Below are 13,065 nucleotides of genomic sequence, written 5' to 3'. Positions count from 1 at the left end.
ACAGCAGGAGCTAAGAAGCAAACAAAACCTAAGAAAATATGCAAATTTTGCTCCAATTCTTTAAAAGGGAGTCAGACTCATGACATATTTAATAGCTGGAAAAATAAGTAACTACAGAACCAACACTTCTAGACCTTAGAATCATAGAGCTGGAGTAGACCTCAGGAGGTCATCAAGTACAGCCCCCTGCCCAAGGCAGGATCAATCTCAACTAAATCAACCCAGCCAGGGCTTTGTCAAGCTGAGTTTAAAGCTCAGAGAACTCCTAATCTACTGTGGATCATCTAAGCAAAACCTGGTGAGAAAAATAAGAACTTGTATTTAAGTACTGTGGGGTTGTCTTTTAAAAAGTAGAAACTCTTTCCGCACCTTGTTGACACATCCTGCAAAGATGCATAAGCTTCCCCTCTGACACACACATTCCTTCACACATCAGATTTAAAGAAAATGATGGTGCAAAGTTATAGCTAGGCAAAGTTAAAAATGAAACACTGACAGAAGAACTAGATACCAAGCAACAACAATACAAACTCTCTTGTTAACAGAGGATAGAGCTGCCGAATCATCTTACTACGTTAGGAACGTTAACTGTAACAATAAGGCTTCGTTTATTATAAGCACAATGAATAAAAACCAATGTGTTTTAAATTGATTTAAAAAACCTGTTCAAAAGTAGATTAAAAGTAGGACGTTAAATTGTGTTTATTTTTGTAAATGTGTAATCGCTGAAAATTAAGTGGTTAAATGTTTATATGCAAGGGGAGAGGTGGGAACCAGTGTTCACTGGGATCCAGCTTAAAAGCTGGCTCATTGCAAGCACTAGCTCCTATTTCTCTCCCACACCGTGCTGCGGTGGGTGGCTACATGTAACCATGAGAGTTAACCAATGAGCCCAGGCTCATCGGTTAACCGTTTGTATGTGTTCACATCCCTACTTAAAAACAGGCTCCCCAAGAGCACCAGCTCCCACTTGCTTCTTCCATCCCCCCCGAAGGTTAATCGTGTATCCTAATACATCCTTATTATGGACATCACAATAGTTTTTAGGGGTGCATCAGAAACACCAATACTATAAAAGAAGCACAAGAGCAAAAACTAGTTAAATGACACTTGCCTATTTAAAACTAGTTAAATGACACTTGCTTAATTGCAATACACAATACTATGTTATACTGTAACTCTTAATTTATCTAGTTTATCTGCAAAATCACCTTTGTACAGTAAAACTCCGATGGTCCGGCACTCCTGATGGTCCGGCACCATCAGGAACCCGGAAGTGCTCTGGGCAGCCGGACCATTGGAGCTGCTCTGCCCCCAGCTTCCCGGATTCAGCCGTTGCTAAAACTGACCAGCGGCTGAATCCGTGAAGCCGGGGGGCAGAGCAGCTGGAGTGCTGCCGGGTAGGTACTGTAGCGCTGCCCCTCGGGGCTGCGGAACCAACCTGGCAGCCCCCCAGCTGTCCCCGATTCAGCTGCTGTTGAAACTGACCAGCAGCTGACTACAGGAAGCCAGGGGCAGAGCAGCTCTGCCTGGGGCTTCCTGGAGTCAGCCGCTGATCAGTTTCAGCAGTGGCTGACTTGGGGACACCTGGAGCAGAGCAGCTGGGGTGCTGCCGGGTTGATCCAATAGCGCAACTCCTTGGTGCTGTGGGACCAACATGGCAGCCCCCCAGATGCTCTGCCCCAGGCGTCCTGATTCAGCCACTGCTGAAACTGACCAGCGGCTGACTCCAGGAAGCCTGGGGCAGAGCAGCTGAGGGGCTGCCGGGTTGGTCCAGTAGCACCGAGGAGCGGTGCTGCCGGACCAACCCAACAGCACCCCAGCTGCTCTGCCCCAGGCGTCCCCAAGAGCAGCTAGGGTGCTGCCAGGTTGGTCTCACCGCGCCAAGAGTCGGCGCTACCGGACGAACCCGGCAGCACTCCAGCTGCTCTGCTGCAGGCGTCCTGATTCAGCCTCTGCTGAAACTGACCAGCAACGGCTGAATCAGGGACGCCTGGGGCAGAGCCGGACTATCGGAAGGGGGGGCTATGAGAGGCCTGGGGCCAGACCCCTCATAGCCCCCCTTCTGATAGTCCGGCATATCTGATAATCCGGCACCGTGTGGGTCCTAAAGGTGCCGGATTATCAGTAGTTTACTGTAGTAGGGATATTAAATATCGGACAACTAAATAGACCTTCTCCTTCCCAAATTAAGTAGTCCTTCTCCTTCCCAAAATCCACTGATCCTGTTCTTTCACATCAATCTTAACTTCAACTGATCTGGACAATATAGCCTCTATAGACATATTGACAGGAAAAAAAATATCTAAAGTCAGCTGTGGAAGTATGATGCTCAGAATTAAAATTTGTGCATAAGTGTAATGCAAAAGAATTTGATGTATTCATTAGTTATAAGATAGAATTAAATGTTCATATGAAAATCATTGTTGAAAATAATTTTTTGGAGAGCTGTAGACAAATTAGAAAGAATCCAGAGAAGAGCAACAATTAAGGGTAAAAAGGTTAAAAACTGGACACATTTAGTCTCGAGAAAAAGATAACTAAGGGGAACCTGAAAACCACCTTCAAATATGTTAAGTAAGAGCTGTTAAGAAAAGAATGATGATCAGTTGTTCTCTGAAGGTAGGCTAAATAAATAATGGGCTTAATCTTCAGCAAAGGAAATTTAAATTAGATATTAGGAAATACTCTCCAACTATAAAGCATAGTTAAACATTGGAATAGCCTTCTCAGGAAGGTCATGGAATCCTCACAACAGGAGGTTTTTATGAGCTGGCTAGACAAAACACCTTATAGGGATGATCTGGGCTTACTTGGTACTGCTTCCGTGCAGGGCACTGATGTTAAAGACTTTAAGATTCTGTCCAGCCCTACATTTCTATGATACTATTATTATTATCCACGTGAATAACTTAGTTTTGGTAATACTGTCTTTCCTAGGTCTTCTTGAAGAGTTCCAGTACTCCCATTTCTCACCCTCCCATAGCTGTTTGTTGCAGTAAAATCCCCACAAAGCCTTACTTCCAGAACTCCCTCTAAATTTTTCCACTTATGGTCAGAATAAATTTTGTACGTGAACTAAGGCATACACAGATGTGCACTACCAGTTGAAACACGCTGTGGGCATCTGATAATCAACTGGGTGGCATTTGAATCTCTTCTGGGCAGCCACCCAAGTACACAGCTTACAGAAAACATGGCTACTTCCTTCCCCAGGCTTCTCTCCCCACTGGCATATACTGCTCCTCCTGCTGCATTCTTCTCCTGAGATGCACTCACCAGAATGTTCCCCTGACGTGTGCATGCATAGGCACCCCTAGCTTGCTACCAAACGTATATAATACTGTATTCAACAGGATCCTGAACTGATATGGAGTTACAATGGGGAATAGGAATGGGGAAGGGAATTGGATAAGGAGAAGAGAGGAGTCTGAATTGCAAGGCTAGAAGGAAAGAAGAGCTGCATTTTGAGAGATCACAGGAGGGGAGTCAAGTAGGAGTTTCTTTCTCTTCTACTTCTGCCACCTCACACATCCTCAACCCTTGCTCAAGCCCCACAGGAAATTTGTAGGAAACCCAAGGTTGAGGAAACAGTGATTCTACACAAGGCACATCATCCCAGCTTTTATTTTAGCCAGAAGTGTAAAACACAGATATTTGAAAAATAGTACTAGGATTGAGAAAGGACTCTGTTGACCAACCAAACTGCTTTGAAGTGACAAAAATACCTCATTCCCACCTATGTAACTACAGTCTAACTTCTAGCAGTAGACACCAACCTTTTAAAGCTCATTAACATTTTTTAATTTGAGGCAATCCAGGATCTACCTCAAACCCAAATACCTCTGTCCCACTATCTTCCCCACCTGTTCTCCAAGGCCTTGCTCACTGTGTGGAGATGGGATACAGGAGTGGAGGGCACCCTAACATCAGTGCCTCTCTCCTCTGTCTCCCGCACCCTGCACAGGAAGCAGGAAGCTGGAAGAGCAGGTTTAGGGCAGAGGGCAGGAGCAGCACTGTAGTCGTGCACGGTTGAGGAGGGAAGGGAGAGAGGGAAGGACCGCTGACATGTGGCCACTTGATGGCCTCCCAGCCAAAGGAGTCAGGATCACCTGTCAGAGACTCCAGGATCGGTGACCTCAGCTTTACAGGAAGGAGTATATTCAATGCCATCAATAGTGTGTGATCAACCCCAAGAGCCTTGCACCTACAGACATTTCTTCCCCCTCAGAGCTGCAAAACCCAAGGCAGATGTTTCAGCTTTGGTCGGATCCGGTACAGCCCATCTTGAAAGACACGTATCCAAGTGTCTCTGGAGAACGAGAGCAGCTCAGAGAACATGCAAGTGTCGCTCTCGAGCAGCGCTTCCCCTTTGGCCCCCGCGCTCTGCCCCGCTTGCAGGCCGGGCTCGGGGAAGAGGGAGGCCGATCAAACCGGTGCGGCGGGGGGCAGGCGGTTGGCAAGTCCCACACGCGCTGGTCTGCGCGGCCAGCGCCGCTCCGCGCATCGCTCAGCAGCCCCGCGAGGCGGCGCCAGTCACCCCGCGCGGCGGCGCCAGTCACCCCGCGCTGGGCCGGGCGCCCCCGCGGCGGCTCCCAGGCGGGGGGGACACGACACCGCGCGCGGGGACCCGCCCGGGGTCGATGGCGGCTGGGAGGGGCCGGTGCGCGCGCGGGCAGCTCCGGCCCCGCAGCCCGGGCACGGGGGTGGAGAAGGCCCCGCGCTGTCACCGCCCCGCCCCGGCCACGAGCCCGCCCGCCCGGGGGGAGGGGGGAAGCCCGGGCCGCTACCTGTCCTCGCTCTTGCTCTTCTGCTTCTTGCCCATGGCGGCGCTGGCTGGTCACCGCGCGCGCGCCCGCTCGCCTCAGCAGGGTCCGGCCGGCCACATCCACAGGCACCTGGGTGCATATGGGGGAGAGGCCGCAGTGCGCAGGCGCCTTCACCCCGAGACCTGACGCGACGGCGGCCTGCGGAAAGGGCGCGAGACCAGGGCGCGGGAGGGACCCGCAGGAGCTGCGCGAGGCGCCAACGGCTGCTGCCAGCGCCCCCTCGGGCCGGAGGGGGAACTGCGGCGCCAGGCGCCCCCTCCCCTCTCACTGCCGGCCCCGCCCCAGGCTGCCCAGCCCTGGGCCCCTCTACTGCCCCCTGCTGCCAAGGGCCAGAGGAGGAAATGCCCCGCCCCCTCCCGCTACAGAGCAGGGAGCCAATGGGATCCAACAGCCCTTGTTTCCCCTCCCTGCCCCTCTGTGCCTGGGCCCAGCGCTGCCTCCTGTGGCACAGGGCGGAGGAGAAAAGGGGGGTGGGGTTGAGAGGATTCATATTTGTAAAGCACTTGGCTATTACTGGGCAGCAAACAGTTACTGCCAGTATGCAGGCCCAATATAAAGTCCCCCCATGATAAGGCTTACCTTCTAAATCAGTGCCTACTCTGGTTGCCCAGCTTTTTTGGACACCACAGCTTTTTTTGTTAGTGCCATGGAACCGGAGCTGCCCCTGGGCATGCGATGGCCCCACACGGCCGCGCTGTAGTTTCTGGAGTGTGCAAACTGCCTTCCTGGCCCTGCCTGAGCTCGTGCAGGGCCAGCAGGACCTGTGCATCCGCACACTGCAGTGGAGAGGCATTTTTGGAGGCGGGGCACCAGGTCTGACTGGTGGGACCAGCTGGTCATGGAGCAGTGGGATGACCAGCAGTGGCACCAAAACTTCTGCATGCAGAAGGCCACATTTTGGAGTTGTGTGCCTAGCTTACCCCTGCCAGTGATACAACACCTTCCAGTGATGCAACATCCACCTGTGGCCCACCATCCCCCAGAGAAGCAGGTTGCAATTGCCATCTGTAAGCTCGCCAACCCCAGATAGCTACCAGTCAGTGGGCAACCAGTTCAGCATGGGAAAGTCCATGTCAGGGCCCTTGGAGGTAAGGGACTCTCAGGCTGTAGTCCCTGCAAAGGTGGGGGAGTCCTGGAAAAGGGGGACCCTCGGGAAAGAGGGCCGGGGGGGGTGAGGAGTCGGGAGGGGAAGCCCTGTCCCCAAGGGTTGTGTTGTCCCACCCTCACTCCATCCTGCTCTGGGGGGCAGCCTCATAGGGGGTGACTCCAGGGGCTTATGGGGGAGGGGAGGAGGCAGGCACTTCCCAAGGGCATAGGCACTCCCTCTCATTCTCTGTTTTGTGGCTTTGTCTCCTTCTGCAGGTTGTGAAGGCCATCAACTTCATCCTGCTGCACAGGCTCATTGCCTGGGAGATCTGGACCCGATTGTCACAGGATTTGCTGCCCTGGGGTTCCCGAACTGTGGGAGAGCCATAGATGGGATCCACATTCTGATCTGCACACCTGAACATTGAGCGGCCTAGTATATCAACCGCAAGGGCTACTTTTCAATGGTGTTGCAGGCCCTGGTTGACCACCATGGACTATTTACAGATATGCTTGTCAGGTGGTCGGGCAGGGCACGTGATGCCCACATTTTTTGGAACTCCAGCCTCTACAGGAAGCTGAAGATGGGCACATTCTTCCCCCGCCGTGACTTGGTAGTTGAGGATGTGCAGATGCCACTAAGCATTGTGTGGGATGCAGCCTACCCCTTGATGCTGTTGCTAATTAAGCCTGATACCAGCCACCTGGACCCCTGCAGGGACCAATTTAATGCCCACCTCAACTGAGCCAAGATTCAGATTGAGTGCGCTTTTGGCTGTCACTTATTTTGCCTGTTTGTCCATGCAGTTAACAGGTGTTTTATCCTGTACAGGATGATTGGACTGTACAGGATGATTATGGAAGCTTGGGAAATGCAGGAAGTTTAGTTTGAAGGCACTTGGTTTGGCAGATGAAAGTGCTTTCAGTGTAGGCACTTGCCGTAAGGAGAGTATATTATAGAAGATGGTTGCTAGACAAACTATCTGATATGAGGTACTTGTTATTGAACACATTCTCTGGATCTTTATCTCGTCCTCCATATCCTCAATTCTTCTTTCCCCCCTAACGTACCTCTATCCTTTTCCTTTGCAATGGCATCTCTGTATTTACAACGTTACCTTGTAGTTAAACTGCATATTACAGATTCCAAATTCCAGTGTTCTGTAATTTGGCCCCATACTACATTGCCTGTCAGATAAGGCATAATTCAGGAGACAGAAACTGTGCTAGGGATCAGCATAAAGGCAGGTGATGCACAACTCAGCTTTTATATGTCTGAACTGACTTGTGGGGAATAAGGAGGTTTGCCTGTCAGCTAGCCTGTGATACAGAAACTTTTTAAAATACCACAGTAAATTAGGAAGATTGGTCAGTGCAGGAGTACAACTAGAACAGTGGTACCTTTTTTAATTCATGACCCTCGGAACAGGGAAAATTTTTGTTGAGCCAAAAAACCCCCCAAACAAACCAACAACACGCCAGGAATATTTTGTTGCAGCCCCTTTAATTGTTATGCCAGTCTGCTTGCCCTGCCATTCCCCTCACCCCCACTGCGCATACGCCAAGCCAGGAAAAGAAAATACCGGCCAGCCCAGATCAAAGCGCTGCGACCCCCCCAGGAAGCCAGCCGTGACTCCCTTGAGCACCCTCTCACTCAGAAATGACCTGCTTGATTATTGGTCAGCTTTTGGAAATCTTACAATTCCACTCTACATTAGTACCTTTTAAAGAATTACAGTGTTTTTAAAGAAAAAAAGGACAAAGGTCACGGAGAAAATTTCTTGGCAAAGATAGAGGAGAAAGGTCTGTGGTTCTGACAGCTTGTGTACTCAGTAACACCAATCTAATCATGAGAAACACATTCTAGTAAAATGGGTCGAGTCTCTTGTTCATTACACAAAAATGTAAAGGAATGCAAATCCTAGAAGGTACCAGAATTTAAAGCAAACTTTGAAGCTCTTATTACTAGCACCTAAATGTGAAGAGTAACTAGGAGCTGAAAGCCTGTGCTGGCACACTGGCGTACATTTGTATTCTGTAAAAAAAAACCAAATGACTGAGAATTTATAGCTGGCTAGTAAGAGACTACAAAAAATCCCAATAACTGTATCTGGTGATATGCTAAACAAAAAAAAAGTTTCTCAACCACACTTAGAACTCTTTCCATTGCTTCACTGACTCAGATATTCTATGTTTCAGAGTGAGAGTGTGCTGTCTGTGTCACTTGTTTGCAGGGGTTGTGTTGGGGGATTTTGAATTGATTTGTGAAGGTGGAAAATGAGGGGTGTGTGTTGCTGTGAGAGGTTGTATGTGTTTGGGATTATCGTACTCTATGGATGTGTTATTTCCTTGTGCTAGGAGAGTGGCATAGATTTGTGGAGGTGGTAAATGCAGGGTGCATGTTGCATTGTGACAGATGGGCCAAGGGAGCCATCATCCCTTACATAACCAATATAATTGTTGCATGCAAATTAGCTATATTAGCTGCATGGTGATTGGTTGGGTTACCTCTGACATTAGAACAGCCTAGGACTCTTGGCATGGCATATACATGCCGGGGTAGCTGGGAAGTGATGGCAATTGGTCAGGTGCCCAACTTAGATGGCAACAGCACAGAAAGAAGGATAGGATTTTATGGTTATTGCCACCCTTTCTTCTGTGCTGCTGCTGGTGAGGCTCTAACTTCTAAACTGGGTAGCGACAGAGCCTGGGCACCAACCACACAAGGCAGTCTGCCGCCTACAGCAGCGCAGAAGGTCTGCTACTACCATTGTTCCTTTTACGCCAATGCATGTAGTAGCACTGCTTTCCCAGCTGAGAAGTTAGAGAGTAGCAGCTGCTGACAGGACACACAACTCAGAAGTCAGAAGAGAAGCAGAAACATCACTGCAGAGAGTGCCGCAGAAACAATGCTGGTTTCCTACCAGGTCACTACCCCCGATGCCAACACATTCAGATGGGCACCTAAGATACTCCACATATCTCTGGCACCGCTGAGTCCCAAACGAAGGTGATGGAGTTGGGACATCATGGAGACATGATGACTCAAACCTCACCTGTAAGGGTCTCGATGTTGCATATCTTCCAAGGCATCATGCCTCTGCCTCTGGCACTGATCTTGCAGTCAACCCCGGTAGAGAAAGCCAAATTGGCACTAGCTGCACTGATTAAAACCCCACAATATCTGATGGCAGCAGTGCATCAGCACTAGTGAAAGTATTTGCTTATCAAATAGTCGACTAATTAACTAGTACTTAACATCCTTAGTTAAGACATTCTGTTGGATGAACATACACTGGCCCAAATTTTACAAAGTTGCAATTAGGGATGTGAACAGTAACTGATTAACCTGGTACCTGGTACCAGGAGCAGCTCCCCACCTGCATGGGCTGGAAGCTGGCAGTCCCACATGCACAGGCTGTCAGGGAGCCGTCTGCTCCTCCACACGGCTCCCCCTGTACACCAGTTCCTGGGGAGCTGATTGCCCCCTTCCCGCCCCGTATGTAACTGCATAACCGCTGAAATTTTCAGTGGTTACACGGTTACTTTATTAAATGCATTTTAACATCCCTAGTATGCAGTGTCTGCAGATATTTCCTAACACGCTTAAAGAATGAATCAATTCACACCAACATATGTGTGACTGTATGTTTTACATTAATCGCTGGGAGAAAAGGGAGTCTCAATCACACTCATTATGCATCAAAATCATGAAACTATGGAACTGGTGTACAAACTCCCATGTAAACTTTTTGGCCTTCTACCTTCCCAAGTGTCAGAACTCGATGGTGAACATGCTAAGCAGATACTTCTCTTGAGAACACAAATGGGAAATAAACAAGGGAGTCCTGTAATCCATATTCCACCCAATAGAGCACTCATCTCATTGACTTATTTGCATCCCCAATTAACTACAAATGCTCAGTGTTCTGCTCCAGAGCAGGAATGGGACCATGATCATCAGGGGACACCTTTCTCATCACATGGGACACATGGATGATGTACGCATTCCCACCAATCCCCTTGATATCACACATAATATACAAGACACGAATTGGCAAGGCCTACTCATCCTGCGTATCTTTTTCCACTTTTCTTTTGAAAGAGGCTTTTCCGAAATTTGACACTTCTACACAGCACCAAAATTCAGAAAAACCTCCTCTTTCAACACATCCATTCTTCCTCATAAAATGAGATTTACGGGGATGGCAAAAGAGCAAGTCTGCTTTTCTGAAATTCCAGAGCCAAGGCCTCCTCGTGCCCCCCCATTGCAAAGCACTCACCCCTTTCCATGAGCCAGGCATCCCCAGCGCCGGGAGCGCCCTGCTCCATTCAAGTCCCTCCCCTCGCCCCTCAGCCAGGCACCAGAGGAACAGGACAGCTGGGTAAATTAATCTTACTTTTAAAGTCGCTGCTCCTGCCGCCTGGCCCAGCTGCCTCGGCTCACATTGTGGCCAGCTCCCGGATCTCTGCTGGTCACGTGGGCCAGAGCAGCATGTACTCCGCTCCCACCCCAGCCCGGCGACCCCCTAGCATGATGCCTAACAAGTGCCCCCTCCTGCTCCCCTTTGCTACGACTCTGCTGCGCTCCTCACTCCCCCGCCCCCACCAGACGTGGCAGGGGAAAATTATTGCCGCTGGGCTTCCATCTGAGGGAAACAGGAAATACCGGACATGTCACATGTCTGGTATTTCCTGTGGGTTTTTTTACCGGACAGAGCCCACAAATAACAGACTGTCCGGGTGAATACCGGACACCTGGCAACCCTAGCTCCACTTCAAGTGACTGTAGTGTAGTTCCCCTCAGAGATAAGGAGAGACTTCAGGTTAATCTGTGCTATAAGTAACTTGTTTAGGAATGCTGTTGAGGTCAATAATAATGCTCCCACCTTCCCACCAAATGAGACTGCAGCAGCTGCATCATCTAGATATGGGGAACCCTGCTCTACCTGCAATCCCTATGCACCTGGTGCTTCAAGTCTCATCTCCTACCCCACATGGCAGCTCCTGCACCATCCTTCAGGGAGACTCTCCTGCCTAAGCCTCACCCTGAAGGAACAGAGAAGAGCAGTGCAGCACCCACAGACAGCAGTCCCTGGGCCCCGGCAGGTGTTGCAGGATGGTGCACTGTTCTGCTCCACACCAGCGTGTGACTTGTGAGTGTTTGGCCATTATCTTTGAAAAATCGTGGAGATCGGGAGAGATCCCAGATGACTGGAAAAAGGCAAATGTAGTGCCCATCTTCCAAAAAGGGAAGAAGGACGATCCAGGGAACTATAGGCCGGTCAGTCTTACCTCGGTTCCTGGAAAAATCATGGAAGGGATCCTTAAGGAATCTATTTTGAGGCACTTGGAAGAGAGGAAAGTGATTAGGAATAGTCAGCATGGATTCACAAAGGGCAAGTCGTGCCTGACCAATCTGATTAGCCTCTATGATGAGGTAACTGGCTCTGTAGACATGGGAAAGTCAGTGGATGTGATATACATTGACTTTAGCAAGGCTTTTGATATGGTCTCTCCCAATATTCTTGCCAGCAAGTTAAGGGAATGTGGATTGGATAAATGGACAGTAAGATGGATAGAAAGCTGGCTAGAAGGCTAGGCCCAGTGGATAGTGATCAACGGCTCGATGTCAGGATGGCGGTTGGTTTCTAGAGGAGTGCCCCAAGGTTCGGTTCTAGGACCAGTTTTCTTCAATATCTTTATTAATGACCTGGATGAGGGGTTGGATTGCACCCTCAGCAAGTTTGCAGATGACACTAAGCTAGGGGGAGAGGTAGTTACGCTTGAGGGCAGAGATAGGGTCCAGAGTGACTTAGACAAATTGGAGGATTGGGCCACAAGAAATCTGATGAGGTTCAACAAGGACAAGTACAGAGTCCTGCACTTGGGATAGAAGAATCCCAAGCATAGTTACAAGCTGGGGACCAACCAGCTAAGTAGTAGTTCTGCAGAAAAGGACCTGGGGGTTACAGTGGATGAGAAGCTGGATATGAGTCAACAGTGTGCCCTTGTAGCCAAGAAGGCTAATGGCATATTAGGTTGCATTAAGAGAAGCATTGCCAGCAGATCCAGAGATGTCGTTATTCCCCTTTATTCGGCTCTAGTGAGGCCACATCTGGAGTATTGTGTCCAGTTGTGGACCCCCCACTACAAAAAGGATGTGGACGCATTGGAGAGGGTCCAGCGGAGGGCAACCAAAATGATTAGCGGCCTGGAGCATATGACCTATGAGGAGAGGCTGAGGGAGTTGGGTCTGTTTAGTCTGCAGAAGAGAAGAGTGAGGGGGGATTTGATAGCAGCCTTCAACTTCCTGAAGGGAGGTTCCAAAGAGGCTGGAGAGAGGCTGTTCACAGTAGTGACAGATGGTAGAACAAGGAACAATGGTCTCAAGTTGTGGTGGGAGAGGTCCAGGTTGGATATTAGGAAAAACTATTTCACTAGGAGGGTGGTGAAGCACTGGAATGGGTTACCTAGGGAAGTAGTGGAGTCTCCATCCCTAGAGGTGTTTAAGTCTCGGCTTGACAAAGCCGGGCCGGGTTGATTTAGTTGGGATTGGTCCTGCCTTGGGCAGGGGGCTGGACTTGACGACCTTCTGAGGTCTCTTCCAGCCCTATGGTTCTATGATTCTATGTTGGGAGAAGAGATTTCACTGCCAGCCACTCTCCCTGGCTGTCCAGTGATCTCAAGGTGCTTGACAAACGCGAATCCTCTCAGCCCCGCTCCCGGTGAAGACGGAGGCGGCTGCTGGGCGCATGGTACAGAGGGGAAGGAGAGGTGCAGGGAGAGAAATCAAGTTGCTCGAGTCAGGCAGCAGCTGGATGGTGGGGCTGTTGGACCCTTTGTTGGCTCCCTGTTCTCTGCTCTGCCCGCTGGGCCACCCCAGGGAATCAGGGTCTTTGTTTTGTGCTGTGTGCAGCGCCCGCCCCCATTTCCTCCTCTGGCCCTCAGCAGAACGGGGAGCCAAGGACTGGGCAGCCCGGCGCAGGGGCTGGGGGAGGGGCAAGCCTGGGTTGAGTGGGCAGTGAGGGGGAGGGGGCGCTTGGCGCCGCAGTTCCCCCTCCGGCCCGAGAGGGCGCTGGCAGCAGCAGTGCGCTCTTCGCGCAGCGGCGGCGGGTCCCTCTTGCGCCCTGGTTTCGTGCCTTCTGCG

At 50.3% G+C, this 13,065-nt stretch overlaps 1 protein-coding gene across 2 annotated transcripts in view; it reads right to left on the bottom strand.

Moving 5' to 3' along the window:
* The window catches only part of EIF5B (eukaryotic translation initiation factor 5B), a 62,462-nt gene extending 57,496 nt beyond the window's left edge, over positions 1-4,966 (bottom strand). The window contains exon 1 of one of the 2 annotated variants that reach the window (XM_089775382.1): positions 4,791-4,966. In XM_089775382.1, the coding sequence (XP_089631508.1) occupies positions 4,791-4,825 (35 nt within the window). In that variant the 5' untranslated portion in view covers positions 4,826-4,966. The remainder of the gene's footprint in view (positions 1-4,790) is intronic. The other variant, XM_075916862.2, reaches the window with a different exon arrangement.
* Positions 4,967-13,065: the final 8,099 nt, after the last annotated feature.

Source organism: Pelodiscus sinensis, chromosome 1, assembly GCF_052426305.1.
Source record: "Pelodiscus sinensis isolate ZL-2025 chromosome 1, ASM5242630v1, whole genome shotgun sequence".
In the NCBI taxonomy this organism is placed as follows: domain Eukaryota; kingdom Metazoa; phylum Chordata; order Testudines; family Trionychidae; genus Pelodiscus; species Pelodiscus sinensis.
This window is presented reverse-complemented; position numbering and strand designations above follow the sequence as displayed.